Source organism: Capricornis sumatraensis, chromosome 5 (genome assembly GCF_032405125.1).
Source record: "Capricornis sumatraensis isolate serow.1 chromosome 5, serow.2, whole genome shotgun sequence".
In the NCBI taxonomy this organism is placed as follows: Eukaryota; Metazoa; Chordata; class Mammalia; order Artiodactyla; family Bovidae; genus Capricornis; species Capricornis sumatraensis.
This window is the reverse complement of record NC_091073.1, coordinates 108,533,378-108,558,025: the sequence shown is the minus strand read 5'-3', so window position 1 is coordinate 108,558,025 and position 24,648 is coordinate 108,533,378. Positions and strand designations below refer to the sequence as shown.

General features: G+C 35.0%; 1 protein-coding gene across 7 annotated transcripts in view; it reads left to right on the top strand.

The window, feature by feature from the left end:
* Positions 1 to 24,648, top strand: part of BRAF (B-Raf proto-oncogene, serine/threonine kinase) — a 157,105-nt gene that overhangs the window by 59,833 nt on the left and 72,624 nt on the right. For 6 of the 7 annotated variants that reach the window (XM_068973428.1, XM_068973425.1, XM_068973424.1 and 3 more), the window contains exons 2-3: positions 4,853 to 4,954; positions 15,735 to 15,998. In XM_068973428.1, coding sequence (XP_068829529.1) covers positions 4,853 to 4,954; positions 15,735 to 15,998 — 366 coding nt within the window. The remainder of the gene's footprint in view (positions 1 to 4,852; positions 4,955 to 15,734; positions 15,999 to 24,648) is intronic. The other variant, XM_068973430.1, reaches the window with a different exon arrangement.

The window sequence follows — 24,648 nt, the reverse complement described above, 5'->3', positions numbered from 1 at the left end:
TTATTGTGATCCACACAGTCAAAGGCTTTGGCATAGTCCATAAAGCAGAAGTAGATGTTTTTCTGGAACTCTCTTGCTTTTTCCATGATCCAGTGGATGTTGGCAATTTGATCTCTGGTTCCTCTGCTTTTTTAAAAAGCAGCTTGAACATCTGGAAGTTCATGGTTCACGTATTGCTGAAGCCTGGCTTGGAGAATTTTGAGCATTACTTTGCTAGCATATGAGATGAATGCAATTGTGCGGTAGTTTGAGCATTCTTTGGCATTGCCTTTCATTGGGATTGGAATGAAAATCCAGTCCTGTGGCCACTGCTGAGTTTTCCAAATTTGCTGGCATATTGAGTGCAGCACTTTCACAGCATCATCTTTTAGGATTTAAAGTAGCTCAACTGGAATTCTGTCACCTCCACTAGCTTAGTTCATAGTGATACTTTCTAAGGCCCACTTGACTTCACATTCCAGGATGTCTGGCTCTAGGTAGTGATCACTCCATCATGATTATCTGGGTCATGAAGATCTTTTTTGTACAGTTCTTCTGTGTATTCTTGCCACCTCTTCTTAATATCTTCTGCATCTGTTAGGTCCATACCATTTCTGTCCTTTATTGAGCCCATCTTTGCATGAAATGTTCCCTTGCTATCTCTGATTTTCTTGAAGAGATCTCTGGTCTTTCCCATTCTATTATTTTCCTTTATTTCTTTGCACTGATCATGGAGGAAGGCTTTCTTATCTCTCCTTGCTATTCTTTGGAACTCTGCATTCAGATGCTTGTATCTTTCCTTTTCTCCTTTGCTTTTTGCTTCTCTTCTTTTCACAGCTATTTGTAAGGCCTCTTCAGACAGCCATTTTGCTTTTTTGCATTTCTTTTTCTTGGGGATGTCTTGCTCCCTGTCTCCTGTACAATGTCATGAACCTCCATCCATAGTTCATCAGGCACTCTGTCTATCAGATCTGGTCCCTTAAATCTATTTCTCACTTCTACTGTATAATTGTAAGGGATTTGATTTAGGTCATACCTGGGTGGTCTAGTGGTTTTCCCTACTTTCTTCAATTTAAGTCTGAATATGGCAATAAAGAGTTCATGATCTGACCCACAGTCAGCTCCTGGTATTGTTTTTGCTGACTGTATAGAGCTTCTCCATCTTTGGCTGAATATAGCCAAAGAATATAATCAGTCTGATTTCGGTGTTGACCATCTGTTGATGTCCATGTGTAGAGTCTTCTCTTGTGTTGTTGGAAGAGGGTGTTTGCTATGACCAGTGCAGTCTCTTGGTAGAACTCTATTAGCCTTTGCCCTTTACTAATATTACTTGGTTTTAATTGCTGTGTTCTGCTGTGAAGACATAAAAAAAGGATAGGAAATCTTCTAGTACCTTTCTTGAAATTTTTTGTTTTTAATTCTTTCATTTCCCTTTTAGGATTGTTGTAACAGTTTTTCTTGTTTTTTCAAGAAGACATTTTAAGCCAAAACTCTGTATCTACTGTTAACTTTGCAATATCTTATTCTACTTTTTAATGTATCATCAAAGTATTATCATCATCACGGTTTCTTTTTTCTTATTCTTTAGGAAAATCTGAAAGAATTTGCTTGCTCAGACTCATTTTTTCTAATTATAACTGAGTGATCATAGTGATTTTTCTTCATTCTTTGGATATAAAATTACTTTTGTTTGGAAGTTAAGAAACCTGCCTTTCAGGCAGTTGTGGTTTGGCCCTGCATTATGTAAATCTTAGCATTTTCTACTGCCAGGAAGAAAAGGAATCAGTTTTAAGCAGCTCAGTCTCCTCATTTCTCGCATGCTCTTTTCCCTCTCTAATTTTTTTTTTTTTTCTTTTCCTTTTCTCCCATTCTTTGGGTGAATGGTTCTTTACCCTAACTCCATGAGTTTTATATGTGGAACTTTAAGGGGGAGAAGAAAAAAGAGAGACTGTAGGTAATAGAGTACTTAATTTCTTGGACTGTAAAGAATTACTGAACTAGGATTAATTTTTCTCTTATCCTATTCTGAAGAAAGCTTAAATCTTAGCTCCAGCACTACTTTGAATACTTGTAATGACTAAGACACCAAGATAAGTGATGAGGGAATAAAAGATTAATGAAACAAATTTCTGATTTCAAAGTAGCTAATAGACATGAAAAACATAATCAATTTTAGAATATCAAATTCTGATGATAAAGCAGTCCTGAGCTGGGTGGTCAGTGAACTCATCATAGAGGGAGTTTGTCATTTTCTGAGATGAAGAGACTGTAAGAAAAACAGATTTTGAAACAGGACTTGGTAGATAGATATCCAGTTAACTTTTGAACATGTTAAGTTTGAACATTAAGTTATCTTAATAAGTATGTAGGAATGTACAGTAGGCACATGAAGAAAAATACCATGGAGTTGAGAGAATAGAGCTGGATTTAAAAATTTAGACTTCATCAGTACATATATAAAGTCACAAGATTAGATAAGATTACTTGGGAAGTAAGTGTAGCTAGAGGAAAGACATCCTAATGCTTCCTGGAGATATGAGAAATTAGCCAAGGATTCATAAAGGAAAAATATTGTAATATCTGATTATAGAAAAAAACTAGAAACTTCTGTCATTTCTTCTCAAACTTTAATAAGGATCATTTTGTTAAAGTTCAGTAAGTTTGAAATGGGGCCTGAGATTCTGCTGCTCCTACAAACTTCCAGAATATTATGCTGCTGGTAGTCTATGAACCATGCTTTGAGTAGCAAGACTGTCTATGACTACAGAGACAAAGTAAAAAGAAGGAAAGACTGCAACGTCTGTAGCAGAATAAGGATTAATATCCAGAATAAAAGGCATCTATAAACTGAAAAGGAAAAAATAGAAGGGAGAAAGAATATGGGTAGAGAATTTTTCATAAAGAAATTTAAATGGTCAATCAGCGTGAAGAATGCTCAACTTCCTGGGAAATACAAATTGAAACAAGAAGATCACGTTTCCCCCATTAAGATCAGGAAAATTTTAAAGTCTGATAATATACACTGTTGGTAGGATTGTGGGGAAAGTGTGGACTGATACCCTAAAAAGGAGGTATCTTGGTACTTTTGTCCTTTTGGAAGACCATTTTGCCATACCATTTGCACATTTTTAAATGTGCATATCCTTCAATCCAGGAATCCTGTGCCTCACTATCTAAAAGGAACTTCTACCTTTGCCCAGAAAGACATTTCAGAGCCATTTTGAAACATTGTTTAAAGCTGGGAGAGGTGAAATCTCATGTCCTCCAGGAAGGAATTATTAAATAAACCAAGTGCCCTTGTACATTTTAAAATTTATCTCACATTTTTTCATTATAAATTTAAGTAATTTAAGTGGCCATGATTTCTAGAGTATATTTATGTTAAATACATTTTCAGTCACACCATAGAATTACAGATTTAAATCATTCAGTTTATAGAGAGTATCTGTAGACAGTATATACTGCAGTGTAATTTGCAAAAAGCATGTTCTCACACCACTCAGATAAATTGGACTCATTTTTCACTAAGAAAAAAAAAAAATCTGATTGCTTATTTATCTTAACCATGTAATATGTGCCTATACTATGAGCACTAGACTTCTGAATTCTCAGTTGGGTGGCTAGGTAAATGTTAAGGCTTGAAACCTTCCCAAGAATTTGTTTCACTGATAAAATAAGGTCTTGCTCTTAATATCCTCCCCCCCTTTTTTGTCAAGGAATTTCCCTTCTTTTCTTGTTTGTTAGGTAGTTTGAAGTTTATATAGCTCAGAAGAGTACACGTTAGTAGATGCACATGAGATGGATAAGAATTTTGCCTTTATTTTACAAAGTGGAGAATTACAAAGTAGTGATTTTTAAAGGAGAGGAAGAAGGAAGAACTGGTTTTTAAGCAGATTAGTTAGGAAAAATACAGACAGACACTGGATGATTCTCCTAAAATCATTTGTATCCACCTAACCTTAAGTTACCTTTGAAGTTTGAAGCCATTAAAATAAGCAGTGTCCTAACATTGTGAAATGAATATTGTCTTGTCTGAACTTATGATGTTGTAATACATTTAAAAGGTGTAAAATAGGACTGCCTTGGTGGTACAGTGGATTAGAATCCACCTGCCAGTGAAGGGGACGTGGGTTTGATCCCTGGTCCAGGAAGATTCCGCATGCCATGGAGCAGCTAAGCCCTTGCAGCACAGCTACTGAGCCTGTGTGCCTGGAGTCGGTGTTCCGTGATGAAAAGCCACCACAAGGAGAAGCCCGCACGCCACAGTGAACAGTGGCCCTCCACTCACCCCAGCTAGAGAAAGTCTGTGCATAGCAATGAAGTAAAAGAAAGAAATTAATTGATTAATTAAAACTGAAACTATATTAAAAGAACAAATACCTTAAAACACTAAAAAAAAATAAAAGCAAAATACATACATATTGACATGGAAAGAATTCTGAGGCATGTTGTTTGGTGAAGAGAGCAAATGTTGAGAATATTTTAACATGTAATATTTATATGTATTTGTCTATTTTATATATGTATGTATTTTTGTTTTTTATTTGAGTAAAAAGAAGTTATGGAAGAATGTATACCAAACCATAAACAGGGCTTACCTTTTTGGCAGGACACCCAGAAATATGGGGAATGTGAAAAAGAGATTTTTATTGCTCGTTCCTGAATACTCATGTATTACTTAAATGTTTTATAATTGAGAAAATATTGTATTACTAATGTAAGAAAAAGTTTAAAATAAATCATCTAGAGATCTCTAAGCTCTAAATTTCAAGGAACACTGACAGTTACAATAATACTTCAGCAGGAATATTAAGATATTTCTAATTCATATTCTAAATGATTTGTATTTAAATTCTTTTAAAATATTTTTTAGGTGTGGAATATCAAACAAATGATTAAGTTGACACAGGAGCATATAGAGGCCCTATTGGACAAATTTGGTGGGGAGCATAATCCACCATCAATATATCTGGAGGTAAGCTTTTGAGTGTCATATTTGTAGTAATTTTGAGGAAAAGAAAATGAACTTGTAAGACACATTTGTATTGGTAATATGAGTTATTTTAGAGAGTGGGATTAAAAATAGTTATGCAAAGAGAGAATTAGCTTTGTCTTTATTGTACTCTTTAAAGTTGTTTCACTTGTTACAATAAATATGTAGTATTTGGTAATTTGGAAAATAGCAAAACTAAAGAAGAAGTTGTATATAAACTTCAAAATATTACTCTGGTTTAAAAAAAGAAAAAATTATTGAAAAAAGAGAAAACATTCTTTTCTGGAGGCCAGCAAACTAGTTGCTATATTAGAAAATGGGGAGAATTTTGCAGAATATCTTGTTTCCAGAACAAATCCCCCCAAGCAGGTTTTTGCTTCCTCATGGGTAAAATTTACAAAATTTGAGTATCTCAAGATTGCTTAACGTTACAGTTTAATAGAGCCTTGAAGCTTTTGTATCCAGTTTTGTAAGTTTATAGAGTAGTTATTGTTTTTAATCCTATTAGGTAGCAATTACTGTAATAATCACAGGTATGCTTTCTTGGCATTAGTTTCCTTATGTAAGTCACTCAAGTTCCACAGCAAGGAAGCTGTTATAGAGTCTAGGCAGTCAGGCTCCACAGCCCACTACTTACCACTGCACTATATTGCCGGTCTCCATAAAAGCTAGCTCCAACTATAAGCACCAGTCATACTGGGAGATAACCCTAAATTACAGATGATCAGGTTACCATTTGCCTTCAAATGCCAGAGATTTTTTAGGCATGGATCGACAGACTCCTAAACCAAAATTCTAGTAATCTAATTACTTTTAAAGGGTAAGTTAAATCTTCAGTATTTCAAGAGAAAGTAAGTTTGTATATTTCTAAAATAACCTTGAAAGTTTGGAAGTAACTGCTAATAAACTATTCTCTCTTTATATGGCTTATCACAGAGCACACTGCCAGTTAGTATCAGTGCTAGGACTGGAACTCATACCTCTGAATACTAGTCAGTATATTTTCTAATATCACATGCTCTCTGTTTTACTTTTGTGTGTGAGGAGAACAAGCAAAGGAGTCATAAGGAGGCAAATAGTCCTGGTGAAAGTGGTGGTTGCTTGTTAGTCAGAATTAAACAACTTAACCAGCAGTTTTTCTGCCAACCATTTTTGTGTCAGGAAACTTTCCCCACCCTCAGATATAATACATTTGCATCAATAACATGGTTTCACTGTAGCAGGGATTCATTCGCCCCTCCACACACATACTCTTCAGGCTTTTTACTATTTGGATTATATCTAACTAGGACAGTATAGGGCTACCCAGGTGGCTCAGTGGTTAAGAATCTGCCTGTAGTGCAGGAGACGTGGGTTCCATCCCTGGGTTGGGAATATCCCCTGGAGAAGGAAATGGCCACTCACTCCAGTATTCTTGCCTGCAAAATCTCATGGACAGAAGAGTGGTGAGCTACAGTCCATGGGGTCACAAAAAGTCAGACACAACCTAGCAGCTGAATGACAACAACAGAACAGTTTACAGCAGACTATACCTCATAGGTTGTATCATTAGCACATAGATTGTTACTGACAGGTACTAACATTACACAGTTTCTCTATAGAAAGCAGTATAACATAGTGGTTGAGATGAACCATGGAGTTACACAGACCCTGTGTTTGAATTGTAGCTCTGCCTTAATTTCTGCAGACAGGTTACCTAACCTCCCTATACCTCACCTAATTGGTAAAACGGAAATAAATCACGCATGGTAATTTAAAGACTAAATTTTGAGTTTATGATTATGAAGTAAGTGCTCTGTAAATCTTTTATTCATTTATTCAACAGGCAAGTATTGAGTGCCTGCTAACATTTGTACTTGTCTAGGCTCTGGGGATATGTATATTAAAAAAAGAATCCCCTTCTCCCAATCTCTGCCTTCAGATAGCTTATATTTTAATCAGGGGAGTGGTTTACAGAAACTAAATACATAAATAAGTTAAAACATTGAACTTAACCACCATTTGATTTACTATGAAGAGGAGCCTGGGCGGAATTGAGAGTTTTCTTCCCTGAGGAAAGTTGACCAGGCCAAGCAAGGGAAAAGACTTGTGGGTCCTGATATTTGAAGGCCCTTAAGTGAGTAATCTACTGATTACCCACTGAGACCCACCATTCTCCTTTCTGTCTCGATGAATTTTGCTACTCTAGGAATGTCGTATAAGTGGAAATCTAACATATTTATCCTGTAACTGACTGATTTCACTTAGCATAATGTCTTCAAGCTTCATCCATGTTGAAGAAGGTGTCAAAAGTTTCTTCCTATTTCAGGCTGAAAAATATTTCATTGTATGTATATATACCTGTATATAATATAATGTATATTATCCATTTATCTGTTGATGGCTACCATCAGTGGTTGGTTGTTTGCACCTTTTGGTTATTGTGAATAATACTGACTTTACTTTTTTGGGGTGTATGTACCCGGAAGTGGAATTACTGAATCGTAAGATAATTCTATATTAAATTTTTAAAGGAGCTGCCATTCTGTTTTCCATAAGCAGCTATGTTTTGCATTCCTATTAACAATCCTTTATATCTTTGCTAAGACTTATTTTCTGTGTGTGTGTGTGTAAGAATAGTTGTCCTAATGAGTGTGAAGGGATATCTCATTATGGAAATGCAGATCTCCAGCTTTGTTCTTTTTCAAGGTTGTTTTGACTATTTGTGATCCCTTGGATTTTCTCATGAATTTCAGGATGGTGTTTTTCTGTTTCTGCAAATACATTGGGATTTGGGTAGGGGTTGCATTGAATCTGTAGATTGCTTTGCATAGTATTGAGATCTTCAGGGTTCATAACTCTTAAATACAAATGAACAGTTAAGAATAACCAGATATTTGAAGAAAGCTTTTAACAGGAAAGATAATGGCAGAAGTGGTCAAAAGGGACTCAGTGCAGAGAACAGAAAAAAATTTGAAAATCACTATAACATCAAAGATAAGAGAAGATCCATAATCTCTTCTTGCTTCATGGTTGTATTAAAGAAGCAAAAGTATTAAAGAATAAGAAAGAGCTCTTGGAAATTAAAATAGTAAGAGTTAAAATAGTATAGTAGGGAATTTATATATGTGTGTATCTGCACGTGCATACAAACAGACAAATAAACACACGCTATATAGTTAAGGACATCTTCCAGAAAGCAGAATAAAACAAAGATAGAAAATATTAAAGGAAAGATGGGAAAAATTAGAGAATAAATCTAGGAGGTCTGCAAAAACTAAACAACAGGCTGTCCAAACTTGTTTTTAATTTCTCCTCCCATAATGAGAAACATGGAGGTACATTATTCAAAGATTGGTTCTACAGCTCAAGGTTGTTACACACTGGCATAGATTGCTACCATCCTTTTGGTTTCCATCTGCAGCAGATCTGAAAATTGTACTCTTAACACAATACCTCAAGTCCAGAAGCAGGGATCACAGATACTCTGGTGTACTGAGTTATTTCATGGAGGAAAACCTTCCCCTCAAATCCCCTACAAGTCTTTACATCTCACCAACCAGAATGGGGTTACATAACTCCTAGACTAGTGACTCTGCTTCCATTTTCTGAAATAAGAGGCTAAAAAGTAAAAATTTTCCAGTGTTCACAGTCTGGCTTCAGATTAGTTTGTACACTGGCAGATAGAAGTTGTGCTCTAGTTATTTCATTACATAGCATTTCCAAAGAAACCATTTTGATGTTTCCATAGAAAGTTAAATCTTTACCTATCCCCACATTTCTTCCTCATAGCAAAACAGAATGAAATCAGTTATATCACCATCAGAAATCCTCATGACTTTCTCTTTTCTGTGTACTAATTTATTTAAAAGCAAGCTTTTAAGTTGTAGATTTTGTCCTACTGGCATATAAATAATAATTAACACTCTATTGATTCCCTTGACGATAACTGCAGTGAAATGAGCTATCGTACTCTAAAAGGATTTCAGTTTTGTCTTTTCAGTCTTTGGTTCCAATCTTTTCTTTCTACCATCACACAAAGAAAAGATATTTCCCCTAAAAGTCATTTCCCAGAATTTCTTATTTTTGTCCCAAATCCTTTATTTTTACTCATCCGACAAATTATTTGAATGCCTTCTGAATGTAAGATATAATGCTGGATGCTTTTCTAGAAGTGGATTTCTGTTTCTTGAACCTGATTTATTGGATTCCAGAAGTGGAAGAGTGGAGAAGGCAGTGGCACCCCACTCCAGTACTCTTGCCTGGAAAATCCCATGGACGGAGGAGCCTGGTGAGCTGCCATCTATGGGGTCGCACAGAGTCGGGCATGACTGAAGCGACTTGGCAGCAGCAGCAGAAATGAAGGGAATAAAGTATCTGGAATAACCCTCCAAGCTACCACCGAGTTTATGTGTATGCTCAGATCCCCTGCAGACAGACAGTAAAGCTCCTAACATTTATTGAGTGCTTGCTATGCCAGGAACTATTCCAAGCGTATAGTAGATCATTTAATCCTCAACCTGCCCTATGAGTTATGTTTAATACTCATTTCCATTTTATCGAAGAAGAGACTCAGGCAAAAAGGATTTTAATATTAGCATGACCAGCGTTAGACAACTAGTAAATGGGGTAGCCAAAGTTTGAAGCCAGACATTCTGAATTTAGAATGTGTTTTTTTAATGAGTCTTCTGTAACTGCTTACATTGTCCCCATGTGTATGTCTTCTTTTTTTTCTCTATCAGAACCTGTGCTCTTAATTGCTTTATCATTATTATTATGCTTACAGCCTTTCTGATCTTTAGCCTGTGCAGAACCCAAGATAATGCAAAGACATTTATCGAAACAGATACTGTAGTGAAAATAATACTGGAAGCTAGGTGCTTCCTGTGGAATGCACAACAGTTCATTAATTATCAGTTGTGGACAGTTTGAAAGATGTCATTGTATCTTGTGAGATTAAGTTCAGTAAGAATAAATATAATGAATTCTAATGATAAAAATTTTTTAGTCCATTGTTTTTTCCTATTATGTTTTAATTAAGTAGGGCCTTAATTGTCTTCCCATTTTTAATTGAGAAATAATTCATGAACTGTGATTCACTTTTTAAAAGTATACAGTTGAGTAATTTATAGTATATGCATAAAATTGTACGGTCATCACCATCATATAATTCCAAAACATTTTTATCACCCCCAAAAGAAACCTTTTACCCCTTGGCAGTCATTCTCTCCAATCCCTATCAACCACTTAACCTAATTTTGAACATTTTGTGTGAATGAATTCAACCAAGTCGTAGCATGTACCGTTCATTCCTTTTTTGGCTAGTATTCTATCATGTGGATACATCACATTTTGTTTATCCATTAATCAACTGATGGACATTTAGCTTGTTACCACTTTTGGGCTTTCATGAGTAAAGCTGCTATGAACATTCATGTACAGGTTTTTATGGTAGACATTTTTTCAGTTCTTGTGGTTATGTACCTTGGGATAGAATTGCTGTGTCCTTTGGTTACTCTGTTTCAACTTTTTGAGGAACTACCAAACTGCTTTTGAAGTGGCTGCACCATTTTACATTCCCACAAGCAATGTGTGAGGGTTCTAGTTTCTATACATCATTGCCAACTTGTTAGTTTCCATTTATTGTTATTATTGCCATCCTAGTAAGTGTGAATTGGCATCTCTTTATGGTTCTGATTTGTAATTCATTAGTAACTAATGATGTTAAGCATCTTTTTCATGTGCTTATTAGCCATTTTTATATTTTCTAGGGGAAAATATCTATTCAGATCCTTTGCCCATTAAAAAAACTGGGTTGTCTTTTTATTGCTGAGTTGTAAGAGTTCTTTGTATACTCTGGGTGAGAAATCCTTGTTAGATTTGATTTGCAAATATTTTCTCCCGTTCTGTGAGATGTCTTTTTTTTTCCCCCACTCTTTTGATAGTGTCTTTTGAAGCACAAAAGCTTGAATTTAGATGAAGTTGAGTTCATGTATTTTTTCTTTGATTACTGTGTTTTGGTGTGTCATCTAAGAAACTATTGCCTAGTCCGGGGTCATGATGATTTACTTCTATTAATGTTTTCTTGTAAGAGTTTTTTAGTTTTAACTCTTAAAAAAAAAAAATCTTTAAATGGAGGATAATTGCTTTAGAATGTTGTGTTGGTTTCTACCGTACAACAACGTGAATCAGCCGTAAGAATACATGTATCCCTTCCCTCATCCCTCACACCTTTGCCCATCCTGCCCCTCTAGGTCTTGCTCTTCCTAAGTGTATGATCCACTTTGAGTTAATCTTTGAACATGATATTAGGTAATAGTCCAGCTTCATTCTTCTGCATGCAGATAATTCAGTTGTACTAGTAACATTGTCAAAAATCAATTAACCGTAAATGTAAGGCTTTTTTCCCCCTGGACTCTTAATTTGTTGTGTTATGTATATATCAGTACCACATGTCTTGATTATTGTAGCTATGTAGTAACTTTTGAAATCAGGAAATGTAAATCTTCCAACTCGGTTCTTTTTCATGATTGTTTTAGTTATTCCAAGTCCTTTGTACTTCTTTGTGATTTTAAGATCAGCTTGTCCATTTCTGCAGAAAAGCCAACTGGGATTTTGATAAGGACTGCATTGAATCTGTGTATCAATGCGAGGAGTATTTTCATCTAAATAATACTGTGTTCTTTTCTCTACATTCTTTTGTTTTTTTTAGTTCAAAAACTATACTTCAGTTTTAAAAAGAAGCCATTAAATGAACGAATGGATAAAAAAATAAATAACATGAGTTGTGCCCTCAAGTACCTTATAGTTTGGTAAAGTCATGTTGAGAACCTAGTCAAGTAGTACATTGGGTTAGAGAAAAAGTTCAGGTTTTTCTGTAATGTCTTGTGGAAAAGTTTGAATGAACTAATTGACCAACCCAATAGTAGTAACAGTAATAATGATAAGAACTATTACTGCTTATTACTACTAATAAAAGTATTGGGTTTTTCTATGTGGTAGTCTCTGTAATAACTTTCTTTACTATTATTTATCTCACTTAATGCTCACAAATTTTTTTCACAAATGATTTTTTTAAACCATATAAAGAAAAGTGTGGTAATACTGTAAAGAAGGTGAGAAGAAAGTACTGATTTTGGAGTTTATCAAGTAGAGCTTTGAATTGGACTTTGAAAAATGGATAGGATTTTGATGAGAAAGAAGGGGATTTTGGAAAAGCTGCCTCTTGAAGAAATACCTGGTTTCTGCAACTTCTTGAAGCACCAAAGGAATTTCATTGATAGTAGTATTGATGCTTGAGATATATGTCTATGCAAGATGACCCACTCACATTTTCAGGGTAAGAAAACAAAGGAAAAGAGAAAGTTGGAACATAAAAGAAAAAACGGAGATAGTGATGAACCAAGGCCTCCATAGTGGGGGACCTTAACCACCCAATGCTAGAATTAAGAACAAAAAAAGGATGGGGGAAAAATGGGGAGAATTGCTCAGTCAGAGAAAGAAAAGGAAGCTTTTATTTGATGGCTTTGATCTTCAGAGTAAATTTGAACATAATGGTATTTTCTGAGTGAATTAAAGGTTGGGGAATGAAGTTAGGAGCCAGAGAATCATAGAAAAGGTTGGAGTAAATGTTGTGAGAAATGTAATATGAGTTAAAAATAAGTACAGATTTTCATGCAATAATGTAGAAGACTAATTTTCATGAATTGATAATGGAACTCAATGGCCTTGTTTTATTATTTTCTCCAGTAATATGTGGTAACCTGAGAGAAAGAATGAATAATTTTTTTTTTTTTTATCCAAAACGTGTTTATTGGGGTGGTGGAATTTACCCAGAGCTGGTATTTAACAAGCATGTTGGTAAAAGAATTAAGAATTAACCAGATAGTCTAAGATGTTAACCAGTGGCATTGAAATAGTGAGTCATAAAGCATGGGAAGAAAATAGCAAAGAAATCTGAAAAACTTTAAGAGATTAATATTGACCATTAACCAGAGTAGTATGGTAGTGAGATTTAAGAAATTTAAGACAGTGGGATAAGTGTGTGTGCACAGGAGTGTGGGAGGTTCCCAACTGAGATTTTGTCATCATTTAGAACGCTTTTGTTAAAGAATTTGTATCTCTGAATCTTGTAGGTAGAGTAGAAATAAATGCCTTTGTAGATAAGAGGTTTAGAGAACTTTAAGACAGGAGTGTTATAAGAGTAATCACCATCCACACTGAATGCAGCAAGGATAATGGGGTGAAATGAGCCAAACAAGATACAAAACAAGGCAGGGAAGTAAGTACCTTGGTAGATTGCATCTGTGAGAATGGAGAGAGGTGGAATAAGTATTTAAGAAAGAGTTATTGATAAATGCAGTGGAATAATAGATTGTAATCCACAGTGGAGGGAATAATATGTTTAAAAAATTAAGGCTAACGTTTTGATACAGAATTAATATTCTGAAAATTTGTTTACATTTGTTACTTTTCCTAAGCTTTACTCTGTGTAGTAAATGTACCTGCTCAGATGATAATAAGATTATATGATCTATGCAAGGAGGAATTTTTGTCTCCTTAGGCTGTATGTATATAATCTTCAAAGGGTAGGAATTGTGTTGGTCTTTATTTTTGTGGTTTGAGCCCCAAGTAATACCAGGCACATGCATGCTCAGTATATATTTATTGAATGATTAAGTATCAATAAGTGGATCATATTTAAAAAAGATGTCCTTAAGTAATTAGCCCATGAAACTGAAAGCTAAATAGAAGCATAGCTCAGTAGATTTTGGACTGATTTGGCTATAACACCCTGAAATGCTGTGAAACGTTTTGGGGTCAGCATTGGGCAACTATTGGATTGTAAAGGAGAGTGCTTTTTTATGTACTTTAATTAAGCCCGTCAGTAGCTCATTTTAGTATTTTCCCTTCCCCCCTAAAAAAGTTATATGGTGAGATCAGACATCATGTGTGGTGGCCTATATTGAATTGAAACTTCTCCTTTATTCTCCTCTGAAAGTATTAGTCACTCAGTCATATCTGACTCTTTGTGACCCCATGGACTGTAGCCCACCAGGTTATTCTGTCCATGGAATTCTCCAGACAAGAATACTGGCTTGGATTGCCATTTCCTTCTCCATTAGTCTCCTCTACCTGTGATAATTCTTCCTTGCTTATAGAGTGAAGTTCAGGCTTCAAAGCATAGTATATACAGTCTCTCCAAGCTGTCCTTTACCCACTTTTCTAGTCTTATGATTTGTGTTCGTATTCTTCACTTAAATTACACGAACATCTATCGATCCCTTTGATATGTCCCAGATATTCTATGACAGTCAGCTATACTAGTCCGTAGTTTTCCTCTGTCTTAAAATTTCTAACCTCCTTACTGTGTTAAAAATGTCTCCTGTACTACACAGTACTCTCTTCTCCCCACTTAACTCATCTATGTAAATGCTAACATTTTAAGCATCCCCCCTTCCTTACTCTTACCTTGTATCAAAAACATTCTTTCTCATATACAACAAAAATTAAAATGCAGCCATTTGCTTCTCTGCAGCCCAGTAATAAACTCTCTAGGTAATGGGAAATGGCTCTTTTAAAATTTTGTAGCCTTTTATAAATGTGTGTAGTGTCACATCTGCTTCAGGTGGTAGGGAGATGTGGTGGTGGATTACGGTGTGGAGGGGAGAAGGTGATTACCAGTGCAGTAAAGCACCATGGGCATATGCATTCGAATCCATTCTATCTCTTAATTTTCAATTATCATTCTATTTTCAAGATTCTTCCTGCTTTTAGAAAATGATATCTTATGTGATCATTTGACCTTTCAGCTTTAGTAAAATGATAGTTCTAGAAACATACCCTGATGGGTAATGGTCTCAAAATTTCTTGACTACAGGATGCAAACCACCTTTTCAAATAAAATTCTATTCTGTAAGCAGTGTTTGATGGGAAGGGGGAGGTCATAAGGTATCCATAGTGTGAAAAAGAAGATATTTTTAACTAATAACTATTTCAGAAAAAAGGTCACAGTTACGCATCCTCTAATCCCTGTTGAGGAGACTTTGGTGGTTATGGTGAGATTTGGCACTGTGTACCTTTGCCTGCCTGCCAAATTGCTTTAGTCATGTCCGACTCTTTGCAAACCCGTGGACTGTAGCCCAAACGGCTCCTTTATCCATGGGATTCTCCAGGCAAGAATATTGGAGTTGGTTGCCATGCCCTCCTCCAGGGGATCTTCCTGACCCAGGGATTGAACCCACATTTCATGTCTCCTGCATTGGCAGGTAGGTTCTTTACCACTAGCACCACCTGGACTGTGTACCTTAGGCTTGTCTTTTTGACAGATCTCTCTTAACACCTCATCTCCTTTTCAGCCTCTCTCAGTTAGTTAGAGAGAGACCGAGAGAGATGTGAAACCTTATATACCTATAACTTATCTAGAAAAAAATGCTTTGATGTAGTAGTTTATCTTATGTTAGATGCGTAGTTTGGAAGATAAATTGTGATTTGGCCAGAAAATAGCTAACACTAATTTTTTTAAATTAATATTCATGGCTGTTATGGACATCATACATGTATGTGTGTGTGTCAGTTTCTAGATGAGTGTCATATAGCAAAAGATTTATCAATTTAAAGATAAAAGTACTAATTTATAATACTTCCAGTACTTATTTTGTAATTTGTAACACAAAATCCTGTTAGCTAGATTCGATTATAATCAAAAACTAAAATTTCCTATTTCCTTTTGTTACTGTCAGGAAAAAGTCCAGATTCAATGTAAGTCTACTTTATTTTATAGGCCTATGAAGAATACACCAGCAAGCTAGACGCCCTCCAACAAAGAGAACAACAGTTATTGGAATCCCTGGGGAATGGAACTGATTTTTCTGTTTCTAGCTCTGCATCAACGGACACCGTTACATCTTCTTCCTCTTCTAGCCTTTCAGTGCTGCCTTCATCTCTTTCAGTTTTTCAAAATCCCACAGATGTGTCACGGAGCAACCCCAAGTCACCACAAAAACCTATCGTTAGAGTCTTCCTGCCCAATAAACAGAGGACAGTGGTGAGTCAGCTTTTAATTCATCATAGCTTTTTCTTCGTATTTTTCAGAAAGACTAGTTGTGGAAAATGAAATGTGATACCCAGTGGTCATGCGAATGGAAGCATCCATTTAAGCAAGAATGGAAAAGACATAGTTATTTGGTGCCAAAGTCTGTGTTCCTTAAGTGGAACAAATTGCATTGTCTTTGGTATCACTTGTATACCTGTCTGCCAAGCTTGAACTACACTCACATCTGAGTATTAGTCTAGAATCAGAATTTTGAGACTTAAGCTTGTTTGTTGTCTAACATATGTCAGGTAAGATTTGTTCTTTGCCATAGAGAAATCCCTATTCGGATTTATTATCAAATGTTGGATTCTTAGTGTGCTTGACATTTTTCTCTTGTTTATATAAGTTTTGATTGTTGATCATTATATCATCATTGGAATACAGTACTCTGTAAATAACCTTTAAAGCAGGGAAATCTGCAGGATAATTATAGATGGTCTGTAATCTCAAGTGCAACAAGTACTGCCAGTGGACATAACTGAATGGAAAAACGCACCTACCTGCATCACTCATTTTTTATTATGTATATGGTTATTTTGATATTAATAAAAAAACATTTCATTACCAAATACAGTTGAAGCCAAAGTAGTCTTTTAATTTTTCCCCTCAGATAGCATTAGTAATGCTTCACAGAAAATGTTTGCTGACTTACTTATGCTATAGTGGCCTCCAGTGGGGTCAATTTGTTACTGGGTGGAACAGAGGTATATGAATGTCATTATGTGGAGACACAAGACTAGGCCTTCGGCCTGTGCCACAAAGGTAGTTGAAACTTATATCCTCACATAATCTGAACCTTTGAAAAGCTTTACCTTCAATAAAAGGGTGAATTAGAAGAAAATCTGTTCACCAGCATATATAAATAACAGTGAAAGTTTTCTGTCTTTGCCAGGGCCCCAGATAAATGTTAAAGTTTCCTTTGTGAATTCTTAACTGTAGATCTGTTCTTGCCATAGTGTGGGGTTCATCATTATGTTACCTGCATTATTCAGGAATTCTCAACCCAAGGAATGAAATTTAAAAAAAGATTCTGGAATAGTAATAGCACTCATGCACTGGGCAGAAACAAATGTAAATCCCTCCCTTAGCCCACATAGACCTTATGGAATTCTTACACACAATACCTCAATGACAAGGTCAAAATCCCAAGTTATAGTATGCGAGGAGAAATAGTCTGTCATTAGTGAGTTAGACGACTTAATAGCAGCAAGATTAGATTTCTAAGAAAGAACCAAATAGAATTTCTAGGTGGCCTTAAAATTTAAAGTGGATGACACTTATCATCTCTGAAGTATTATTGCTAAAAATAATTGTGTCGAATGTTAAGCTTCTAGTCCTCCCACTTTATAAGAAGGACAAGAAGTAAAGGGAAAAGTTAAGCACCATGAGAAGCAGACACATTCGAAAGATGGACATTCCATAAGACAGCCTGGCCTCTCAATTAATGGAGAATAAAACGTTGGAGATTATTCTACACTAAATAGACCAAACAAACCAAATAGACCAAACAAACAGTAGACAAAACAACCAAATGCATTGTGTAATCCTGGTTTGGGACTAGGGTGAGATAGAGCTGTAGAAGTCCTTCTTGAGATGGGATATGTCAGATATTGGTTGATTGTAGTATGTTTTTATGGAATTATTAGTTTCCTTAAGTGTGATAATAGAGATAATATTATGTAGGAGGATATCTTTATTCTTAGGAAATATATGCTTAAATGTTTAGGGGTAAATTGTTATGATGCCTGCAACCTCTCTCACCTCTTTTTTAAAAATAAAACTTACATATAGTAAAGTGTACAAATCTCAAGTGTACAGCTCAGTGACCTTCTACATGTGTAACTGCCATGCAGATAAAGATTATAGAACATTTCTAATGTTGAGGGTGTACTCTTGTGCTCCCTCAATTGAGTACCCACCTTTATCAATAAATTTAGAACTTACTTTCAAATGGTATGATGGAAAACAAAATATTAAAGAGAGAAAACAAATATGGAGAAGTAATTGTCAGGCTGGTTACAGCATATTACAGACCTAGTGTTAATATGCTGTACAGAAATCAAAATATTTATTTTTAAAAACTCAATGGGTTAATTTAAAAGTAGATTGAATTCACCTGAAGGAGGAGAATTGGTGACCTCTGGAAAACAAGAGAGAGTTAAAAGAAAATATGAGAGGTTAATAGGTATGAAGGATGGATTGAATAGTTTCATCATATGCCTCAAAGCAGAAAATGAGAACAGAATAAAGGAATGGGTTTCCTGATGGCTTGGTGGTAAAGAATCCACCTGCCAATGTGGGAGACATGAGTTTGATCCTTGTTTCAGGAAGATTGCAAATGCTGCGGAACAACTAACCCTGTACGCCACAACTGTTGAACCTGTGCTCCAGAGCCCAGGAACCCCAACTGCCCTAGAGCCCATACTCCACAGCAAGAGAAGCCGCCTCAATGAGAAGCCTGCCCACTGCAAGTAAAGAGTAGCCCCAGCTCACCACTAGAGAAAAGCCTGTGCAGCAACAGCCATAAATAAATAAATAGATATTTTTTTAAACAGAAAAAGAATAGAGCAAAATTCAAAAAATGATGGCTAACCTTCATTAAAGACACAAATTAAGGATTTGAGATGCATAAGCTTTAAGTTGTTTAAGTAAATTTGAATTCATTCTTATTAGATGTGACAAAATGAAAGAATATTGTTCTAAAAGCACTTAGGAAAAATTACCTATAAAGAATCCAATTAAATTGTCAAAAAATTTCTTTATAGCAGCTATAGAAGCCAGAAGACAGTAGAATAATATACTCAAATGAGTGATGCTGTAAGTTGCTTAGCTAACATATGAGTTTAACTTATTGGTACACTATGAGTCAGGGCACAGTAAAGCCTTTCCAGGTGAGGAGTTTACTTTTCCCAAGCTCTACCCAAAGGGACTACTTGGAAATGACTTAGGGAGAAAACTGAACACAGAGGAAGGAATGAAAAGTAAGAATTAAATGTAAAAATGTAAACATTCTAAAGTAAGAATTACATGTAAAAAATTGAACACAGAGGAAGGAATGAAAAGTAAGAGTTAAATGTAAAGCTAGTTTGTACAAGAAAACACAGAGGAAAATATTTTGTGACCTGGAATTTGGTAATAGTTTCTAAAATATGACACCAAAACACAATCCCTAATGAACATATTGATAAGTTGTACTTTATCAAAATTAAAAACTTCTCCTCTCCTAAAGACTATATTAAGAGAATAAAGAGACAACCACAGACTAGTAGATAATCTTTGCAAAATATATATATATGATCAAAGACATGTATTCGGAATATATAAAGAACTCTTAGAACTCAACAGTAAGGAAACAATTAAGTGGACAAAAGATTTGAATAGATACTTCAAAGAAGATATGTGGATGGCAAATAAACACAAAAGAAGATGCTCAACATCATGGGTCATTAGGAAAAAGCTGGTTAAAGGCACAAGATACCACCACATACCTATTAGAATGAATAAAACGAGAGTGGCCTTGCCAACTATTGGTGAGGATATGGAATGGAATAACTGAATTTTCATACACTGGTGATAAGAATGTGTAATGGTATAACCACTTTTGAAAGCAATTTGAAGATTAACTTAATGTTTTAAAGTCTTTTAGCTTTAAAGTCTCAATAGCTTTTTTTTTTTTTTTTGGCAAAAATAAAAAAATCCACCCTGAAATTCATATGGAATCTCAAGGAATCCTGAATACTCAAACAACTTTGAATACTAACAAAATTAGAGGTCTCACACTTCCTGATACTAAAACTTATTATAAATTAATAAGTAAATTATTTTGGTACTGATATAGACAGATAGACCAGTGAAATAAATGGATTACTTTTAAATTATTTCTTTTTGATTATAGCCTTCCTATTGAGTATGAAGTGGGACTTTGTTGTGATTTTGATATACTTTTCTCTGTTGGCTGATGACATCAACTGGCTTTTCTATATCTTTCGTGGAGAAAGTACTTTTATAAATAGTTTTGCATGACGTGTGCAAAACTGGGCATTACCCAAATGGTTAAATAAGTTTGGTATATCTGTCTAATGAAATACTACTCAGTAGAAAGAAGTATTACTAGTACACACAGTAGCATAGATGACTCTGAAAGTAATTATGTCAAGTGAAAATAGCCAGACAAAAATGACTATATACTTTATAATTCTGTTATAAAAGTCTAGAGGAAATTCCCTGGTGGTTCAGTGGTTATGACTTGGCACTTTGACTGTCATGGCCCCGGGGTTCAGTCCTTGGTCAGGGAACTAAGATCCCACAAGGTATGTGGTGTGGCCAGAAATAGATATGTAGCTAGATAAAGCAATTACAGAAGATTTGAACAACATAGTTATCAATTTTATGTAATAGACCTGTGAACCTTGTACTAATCCATGAAAGAACACACGTTCTTTTCAAGAATGTATGGGACACTGAAAAATTTTTTTACTGCATTTTAGGCAAAAAAGGGAATCTTCACAAACACAAGGTATGTTTTTTGAACATAATGTAATTAAAGTAGAAATTAGTAACAATAATGGGAAACCACATTTTTAGAGATTTGAAGACATTTCTGAATGTCATATGTCAGAGAAAAAATATGAAAAAAATCCTAGTCCTATGTAAATTTTATTCTTCTGTAAAAAAGTGAAAGAGAACATTTCCTAACTCATTTATAGAATTTGTGTATCTTCGTTCTAAAACCAAAGATCATTTGATAAAGAAAAACTAAAGGTTAGTCTAAGAACATATTTGCAAAAATCTTTAATGAAATACTGGTTAACTGAATCTAACAATGTATATATTTTTAAAAAATAATTCTTCTAGGAGTGCAACAATTATTTTAAAAAATTAGTGCAGCTCTGGGATTTCCCTGATGATATAGTGGTTAGGACGCCATGCTTCCACTGCACAGGACATGAGTTCAGTCCCTGGTTGGGGAACTAACATCCCACATGTGTGTGGTATGCCCTGCTCCAAAACAATCAGTGCAGTTCTTATTAGCAGATTAAAGGAATAACAGTGTATGGATATCTCTAGATACAGTAAACAAGACATTTGATGTATTGAAAACCTTTTTGTAACAAGAAAGAAAGAAAAAAACTCTGTAAAGTTGGAATAAAAGACAACTTTTTTGATAAAGGGTATCTATCAAGTATGTCTAAAGGATTCTGCATTCTCTTTAAAATTGGAAACAAGCAAGACAAATCTACTGCTTAGGGAGTTGAATATTCCAGCCAATCTCGATCAAGACAAAGAAATAAAAAACATAAATATTAAAAAGAAAGAAACGAAACTTATTTTTAGCAACTAATTTGTCTACATAGAAAATCTACTAAATTATTATAATAAATAACTGCAGTTAATAATTAGAACATGCAATTTTATTTTAAAAAGGATATCATTGACAAAACAATTTTTAAATGTTTAAGGCTTTTATAAAGAAATTTGTACAATTTTATTGAAAGACATTTGTAGAGAGTAAAGAAATCAAAAGTTAATTTGTTCTTGATAATCTTCCTAAATATACTTCTCACCCAAATTAATAAAAATTATGTGCAGTTTCTGCAGAATTCTAGGGGGACCTCATCCCATCCTTACTATCTTATCTGAAAAGTTGATTCTAAAATTTATATGGAAAACCAAAGAGCTACCCTAGAGGCCTCTTCTAGGGACTGACCTCTTTCAGTGTACTGCTGCTGCTGCTACTGCTGCTGAGTCGCTTCAGTCGTGTCTGACTCTGTGCGACCCCATAGACGGCAGCCCACCAGGCTCCCCTGTCCCTGGGATTCTCCAGGCAAGAACACTGGAGTGGGTTGCCATTTCCTTCTCCAATGCATGAAAGTGAAAAGTGAAAGTGAAGTCGTGTCCTACTGTTAGCAACCCCATGGACTGCAGCCCACTAGGGATTTTCCAGGCAAGAGTACTGGAGTGGGTTGCCATTGCCTTCTCCGCTTTTAGTGTGAAGAAGTGTTTATTAAGTGTTTATTTGAAGTTTGGTTCTAATAAAAGACAAGTAAGAATAAAGAACCAAACTTCAGGTAAACACTTTTAATGTGGAGAAGTGTTTATTTGAAGTTTGGCTCTGTATTCTTGTCTTTTATTGTATTAAAATTCACATGAAATGCATGTGAAACTTCTTTTCTAAATGTTACAGTGATTGTCTCATGATGGTATTAGAGGGATTTATTCTTCCTTTTCAGAATTTCTAACAAATATGTTTACTTTAAAATTTCAAAACTAATTTCTTTAAAAGTAATTTAGAGATTTTATAAGATACTCTGTATCAAAATGAATGTGTACTCATTATTTCTAAAAATGAAAAAAGTATAAAGAAGGTAAGTGTACCTTGGTACAGAACTACTTAAGAATATCCAGGTCATGGATTAGATACAGTGACTAAAAAGAATAAATGTGTGTGTCCTTTGAGATAGTTTTGAATCATATAAAAAAACCTCTTAATTGCAATTATCTGGAGGATGGAGACATTGCTGGGGACAGGAGAAAGGGACTAATCTTTTTGCCTTATACTTACCCCCTTCTTTCACATAATGCCAAGCTACTTGTTTTATTATGGTCAAAATTATTGTTTAGAATTATCATATCTGATTTATTAACTATTTCATTATGGATAATTAAATGTTGCAAAATACATTTAAATACACATATCCTGAAATGTGGTGGGACTATTTTAATGTTAGGGACTTAAGTATTGGGCCATGGGGTATGCCCACTTAAAACTTCATAAAATGTACATTTTATGCAGAAAAATTGTACTGGTTTATATTCTCTCTAGTGTATAAGAAAAGATTTCCTTTTCCCACAAGACCCTGGTCAACATTGAGTGTTAATGAAATTTAGATGTTACTGCCTTCCAATGCAGGAAACGCAGGTTCTGTCCCTGGGTTGGGAAGATCTCCTGGAGAAGGAAGTGGCAAACCACCCTGGTATTCTTGTCTGGGAAATCCCATGGATAGAGGAGCTTGGTGGTCTACGAAAGAGTTGGATATGACTTAGCAGTTAAACAGCCGATCTAATAGAATTTCAAGTATATTAGACATGAGATACCCTCATTCATATATATTTTTGAATGTGTTGTGTTAACAACAGTAAGTTAATTAAAAAAAAACCTCAATTTTCCTGAAATGTGGATTTTTCTAAGCTGACTTTCTTGAACGTGTAGTTTAAAAGACAGAATTTGCTTATTTTATTTTTTATAGGTTTACTAAAATATAATTTATAGACATACAGTTTACTTATTTAAACTATACAATTTTAGTCTATTCACAGTTATGCAACTGTCAGCACTAATTTTAGAACGTTTTCATCACTCTGAAAAAGAAGCTGTGTACCCCTTAGCAGCCACTCACCATTTCTCCCCAGTCTTCCCAGTCCTAGCCAACCACTTACTTCCTTTTTACCTCTCTAGGTTTGCCTGTTCTGTACATTTCTTTCCATGTAAATGGTGTCATAGAATATGTGGTCTTCTGTGACTGGCTTCTTTTGCTTAGCATAATGTTTCCATGGCTCATCCATATTATAGCATGTCAGTGTTCATGCGTTTTTATGGTTAAATAATATTCTGTGTGTATATCAAACCACATTTTATTTAGCCATTATGAATTTTGTTTTCACCTTTGGCTATAGGAATAATGCTATGAATATTCATGTCCAAGTTTCTTTGTGGACATATGTCTTTGTTTTTCTTGGATATATTTTCCTTTGCAAATATTCAGATGATTACATTGACTTTAGATCTTTGTTAAGGTAGGATGCTAGTTTTTAACTAAGATCATGGCCTAATCAAGGACACTTAATTTTGGAATTTGGAAAAGAGGCATTAACTTGGTTCTTCTGAAAATATCTTTTTAGTCTTTCCATCTATAAAAATTGAAACAATGCTCCCCTGCACCTTTACCATTGTTGTTCAGTCACTAAGTTGTGTCAGACTCTTTTGCAACACCACGGACTATAGCCCGCCAGGCTCCACCGTCCATGAATTTTCTAAGCAAGAATACTGGAGTAGGATGCCATTTCCTCCAGAAGATCTTCCTGACCCTGGGATCAAACCCGCATCTCCTGCATTGACAGGAAAGTTGTTTACCACAGAGCCACCTGGGGAGCCCACCCGTTTTCCTTTGTGAATAGGTAATTCTTTCATGTGGTATTTGTATCAAGGAATCTTGTTTCTGCCCCTATCCCTATACACCCAGATTCCCCTGCATCTTTTAGGTAACTTTTTATTTGGGGCAGTGGGGGTGTGTGTGCTGCATTTCTAAAGATGTAACAAGAAGAAAATGCAAAAATATATTCTTATTTTCCCACTCCTCTTCATACAACACATCATATTGTATATGTCATTCTGTATTTTGCTTTTAATGTTTTGCTGTGTTTTTAATGTTTAATGTTTTGCTTTTAATGTTTATGTGAGCCAGCTGTATAGCTATAGATTCCATTGTACAGATGTACTATAGTTTGCCAGTTATATTATAATATACTAAAAGTAGGCTTGCTTGATCAAACAGAAATATACATTTGTAATTTTGATAAGATACTTTGAAATTTTGCTTCATAG